The 5605-nt window shown below is 35.6% G+C and overlaps 1 protein-coding gene across 1 annotated transcript; it reads right to left on the bottom strand.

Annotated features, from left to right (window-relative positions):
• Positions 1-2941: 2941 nt before the first annotated feature.
• On the bottom strand, positions 2942-4593 carry LOC143539610 (tubulin beta-3 chain-like). The gene is made up of 3 exons (XM_077032879.1): positions 4139-4593; positions 3782-4051; positions 2942-3621 (listed from the first exon to the last, which is right to left on the bottom strand). The coding sequence occupies exons 1-3, from the start codon at positions 4530-4532 to the stop codon at positions 2942-2944; spliced, it is 1344 nt and encodes a 447-aa protein (XP_076888994.1). The 5' UTR covers positions 4533-4593.
• Positions 4594-5605: the final 1012 nt, after the last annotated feature.

Raw genomic sequence — 5605 nt, 5'->3', positions numbered from 1 at the left:
GTCTGTGTTCTTTCGTGTTTCACTTTCTTAACAAAAGTTTCTTGATCATTTAGTCAAACATAAACACAGGTTCCCCTTCATTTCTGCATAAGATGCCTACATATTTCTCTTTAATGGGAATATTCACAGTATTTGACAACTATTTACTAGTCTCGAATGATCTTGCACCTCCAAATGATCTACCTATGGCAACAAAGCCTTTAAAGAAGATTCTATTGTCAAACCTTAAACCTAAAAAAGAAGCACCTGCCTTGATGATCGGAAACATCAACATTAATGGTCTACAATTCATATTCATACGGTGTCCGATCATCCAATCACGAGCTTTGTGGTTTTTCGAATCTTCCACTGTCCGTGCTTGAAAAGGAGAATTGAAGCACATCTAAACAAAAGATGAATTTAAAAGGTGTTTGTGCGTTGAAAAATGGTGATTGTGTTGAACCTTGGCATACTGTTGTGCTTCATTGTTGAACATATCTTGTAGTTTGATGTAGTATTTTTCTCTCATTACAGGAATTAGCTAACAACATTCAATATCTTTGATAAGCAAAAGATTATGAAAAATAAAAGAAAGTATATTAATAAGCGTTAACAGCAGGAAAAGTTGGGATAAATACCTGGCTCACGACATATTCGCGATACTCATGAGAAGAAGAAAATTGTTGGGGGTTTGCCAAATTAAAATCATTAAGAATTTGTTCTCACTACATAATATTTAATATCATAGATTAATTATATCTTCTGTGTTATAACATTTATTTCTTAGTTACCTCTTAACTCGCATTTTCCATTTAAGGTCCCTAACGTCACCTGTTGTGAGGGTAACAGCTTTTGGCTTGTGGGTTGCTGCATCTGTGACAGCGAGCTTTGTGCAGTATGATTAGAGAGAGTTTTGATGGCAGAAGATAGGATATTCTGGCCTGCAACACACAACACCAATTATTATAATTATCGTAGAGAATGTTGACATCTTTAATAAATTTTCAAAAATTTGAAATAATTTCAGTGCAGCATTCTGTAAAACAAAAGTTCACTTGCTACCTGAACTGTGCAATGGGCCTACGCTACCTCCGGGAGTCATATTGCTGCTACTGGTCATCATTTGTTGGGGACACTCAAATTGTGTCTGCATAGAATCATGTAAATTAATGAAAATCATAATTCTAATAAACACAAACATTAAAAATTAAAAATTATAATTCGTACCGTTTCCGTGATGCATTGTGTGTGTCCTTGAACACTTTGCTGCCCAAACATTTGTCCACAATTGGTAACTACACCAACAAACAATTAAACAAACAAACAGATAAACACTAAATTATCAACAAAAAGAAAGATGAAATTCAGTTAATGTATAAAACCTTGTTAGAAAGATGAAACTTTTAACCCAAATGTAAATTGTTTACACAATAATACACCATGTAGCAAATCATAAACAAATAATATGTTTCTACAAGCTAGCATAAACACCCAACAGTACAACACTAATTAACAACATTAAACCCTAACGGAGATCAACAATTAACAGTAGACCAAAGTAATTAACAACATTAAACCCTAATCAGATTTCAAACATAAAGAAGTAAATTCCATATAACAACAAAGCAATTAACAGTAAAATTGATCGAGGACAGATGAGAGGGAGAAAGAAACTAACCAGATTATTGCGGCGGTGGTGGTGGCGGTGGTTAATGGCGGTTGTGGTACCGTGCGGTGGCAGGTGGTTGGCGGCGTGGTTGTGGTGGCATGGTTGTGACGGTGGTGGTGGAGAAAGTAAACGGCGGTGGTGGTGGCGTACGTACGGGAGTCTAGATGAGGGATGAGAAAAATATTGTAGATGGAGATGTCTGATATGAGATATTGTCTAATAAGGGAATTAGGGAGAGAGGAATAATTTTAGGTGGACTAGTTTTTTTTCATTTGGGATTGCAAGATGACAAACAAACACGACACGCATTGGTAATTTTTTGAAATTATAACACTGATTTAATGACATACAAAAATAAATGTCATAAATTCTCTACTTTTCAAAAATTATGACATCATTTTAATGACTAACACAATTGCGCGTCATAAATCGACGCGTGCCATTATGCACATGTCAAGAAATGCCTTTTTTCTAGTAGTTTTTATCTTGCTGGTGTATATAAAAAAGTGTTGTGGAAACTCAAAAACATGAGACATATTTTTTGCTTGATAGAGTGATTCAATTAATCTTGACCCTTCCGGTTTCTACTACGATAATAGAGAAGGGTATTTTAGCAAATAAAAATATATAACAACCGTCTTCGCCATAAGATGCAAGATGACTTTTGTGAAGAAAGAGAAAATGTTAAAAACTTTGATTCGAAATCACTAACTGATGAATTTAAAAACCTTAAAGGTCGTTAGGCAAAGTAGTAATTCTTATTTCTTCGTCATTTATTTATTTGTCTTCATTTGGTGAAAAGAATTTGGTTTTTTTATGTGTGACAATTTTAATTTTATTTTTTAATATTTTTGGTTTCTCAATTTAAATGTTAAAGTTTTGTCACTGACTCAAGCTCTTTAAACTCCACTCAATTCAAACTTTTAACTAGCCGACCTTGACTTTGCTCGCAAACGACTAGGCTTGCTTACACTCCATTGTTCTGTTACCATGTCCATAATCATAATTCATGAAGTCAAATACGTTAATGCCTACTTAACTGAAAGATAAAATGTCTATGCTACGCAACATGGGCTTTCATTTCTCAATCATAAACATAACCACTCAATATATTATTCATAATAAGCAAACAAATAATAGCAAAAATATACATTAGTATCATATCACGAAAACAATTTATAAACACCCCAAAAACTCTTCCCACACCCATAAAACAAAATAAAAAAAATAGAACATCATCAACAACAACAAGGACTATAATAATAATAATAATCATACCCATATTTTATATTATTAATTCTCCTCTTCTTCTTCTTCCTCATCTTCATACTCATCTTCACCTTCATCAGCCACAGCATCCTGATACTGCTGATACTCCGATACCAAATCATTCATGTTACTTTCCGCCTCAGTGAACTCCATTTCATCCATCCCTTCACTTGTGTACCAATGCAAGAAAGCCTTCCTCCTAAACATCACTGTGAACTGCTCCGAAACTCGCCTAAACATCTCTTGAATTGACGTCGAATTCCCCATAAAAGTCGACGACATCGAGAGCCCGGTTGGAGGGATGTCACACACGCTTGACTTCACATTATTAGGAATCCATTCAACAAAATAAGATGAGTTTTTGTTTTGTACATTAATCATTTGTTCGTCCACTTCTTTGGTGGACATTTTGCCCCGGAACATGGCCGAGGCGGTGAGGTAGCGCCCGTGGCGGGGGTCGGCTGCACACATCATGTTTTTGGAGTCCCACATTTGTTGGGTGAGCTCCGGGATGGTTAGGGCGCGGTATTGTTGGGACCCGCGAGAGGTTAAGGGTGCGAACCCGACCATGAAAAAGTGGAGCCTTGGGAATGGGATTAGGTTAACCGCAAGCTTTCGTAGGTCAGAGTTCAGTTGACCCGGAAACCGGAGGCAACAAGTGACCCCACTCATGGTGGTTGATATCAAGTGGTTTAAGTCACCAACTGCATTAAAAGTTTGTACATTTTTATAAGTTTAACTAGTTTTTTAAAAAATAAATAAATAAACCAACTGCATTAAAAGTTTGTACATTTTTATAAGTTTAACTAGTTTTTTAAAAAATAAATAAATAAAAGGGATTAATTTGTGTTTGGGGTTACTTACAACTAGGATTGGTGAGTTTGAGAGTTCGGAAACAAATATCATACAATGCTTCGTTGTCGAGGACCATACATTCATCGGCATTTTCGACCAATTGATGGACGGAAAGGGTGGCGTTATACGGCTCAACAACCGTATCTGACACCTTCGGTGATGGAAAGACCGAAAAGGTCAGCATCATCCTATCAGGATATTCTTCACGGATCTTTGATATCAGTAAGGTTCCCATACCGGATCCCGTGCCCCCACCAAGTGAATGACACACTTGAAATCCTGTAACAACGTGACATTTTGTCACTTAACTAATACTCCATAAGTTAATGAATATTAATTTGCTATACAATATATATTCAACCATACCTTGTAGGCAATCACAGTTTTCAGCTTCTTTACGAACAACATCAAGAACTGCATCAACTAACTCAGCACCTTCAGTGTAATGTCCCTTAGCCCAATTGTTTCCCGCGCCATTTTGGCCAAAAATGAAGTTATCGGGTCGGAAAATTTTTCCATAGGGCCCGGCACGTAGACTATCCATTGTACCGGGCTCAAGGTCAACCAAGACCGCCCTTGGGACATATCTTCCACCACTTGCCTCGTTATAGTACACATTCACCCTCTCTAGTTGAACATGAGTGTTACCGTTGTATTTCCCCGTGGCGTCGATTCCATGTTCATCACAAACAACCTCCCAAAATTTGGCACCGATTTGGTTTCCACATTGTCCGGCTTGAATGTGTAGAATTTCTCTCATTTTCTTTGAAATGTAAATTAAGAGTATTGGTTTGGAAACAAGAATGGAGATAGGTTTATGTAGGATAAACAAGAGAGGATTTTGATTGTGACTTTGATTTTTATTCATTAAAAACTATTATTGTTTTTTGGGAAAATGGAATTAATAATTGCATGTGAATATGTTTAAAAAGAAAATCAAATCATGATTTTATGAGTTGTACATGTGAGCAAGACGCCAAGATGCATAATGTTATCTTAAGCGGCCTGCTTCACTTGAAATACCAATTTTACCCATCGTTGTAAGAGTCTTTCGCTGTAATTTTAATGGCAACTAAATATACTATAACTTCTTAAAATATATTTATATTTTGACATGAGGGGCCGTCATAAACATCTTTTAATTCACTCTTATATTTTTATCCAACCAAACCAAACACTACCTTACTCCTTTTTCTTTCATGCTAATGAAACAGCTTAAATATCTAAAATATATCCGAGCATGATGTATTTTTTATAAAACAATATTAAGTGGCCACTATTTCCTAAAGACGTATCTAATATTGCATGTGCCGCAATAACTAAAAGAATCATTAACATTTATATTTTTAAAGTATTTTGTTTTTAATCAAATGATTCGGTAGTTCCAAATCCAAAATTATGTAAACCAAAATCAACTTGATGATTTCAGCTGAGGACAAATAAGTAATTTAACAATAAAATAAGTAGGAATCAACTTGCTGATTTCAGCAGAGGACAAATAAGTAATTTAATAGTCAAATGAGTAGATACAAGGAACCATCTTCTTGTTGAAACAACGCTTTCAAGTAGGAGAGTCGATATCATCAAGAACCAAGGCAATAATCAAGAGGTAAGCTGTAAACTGTAAGCTGTCGGTTCCCTTTTGCAACCATCATTAAATCAAATAGTGTTTATATTTACAATTAGATAATGAAGAATCACGAGAACAAAATATGTGTCTTGAGATGTAATGTTGATAAGGTATGGTAAGTAGGCCTGTAAATGAACCGAACGTTCGGTGAACTATCGTGAACCGTTCGGTGGGAAGTTCGTTTATGTTCGTTTATTTAATAA

This window comes from Bidens hawaiensis, unplaced genomic scaffold (assembly GCF_021521415.1).
Source record: "Bidens hawaiensis isolate Kalapana, Puna unplaced genomic scaffold, B.hawaiensis_p1.1 tig00011951_1, whole genome shotgun sequence".
In the NCBI taxonomy this organism is placed as follows: domain Eukaryota; kingdom Viridiplantae; phylum Streptophyta; class Magnoliopsida; order Asterales; family Asteraceae; genus Bidens; species Bidens hawaiensis.
The sequence above is the reverse complement of the archived record's forward strand: the minus strand, read 5'-3'. Positions and strand labels throughout refer to the sequence as shown.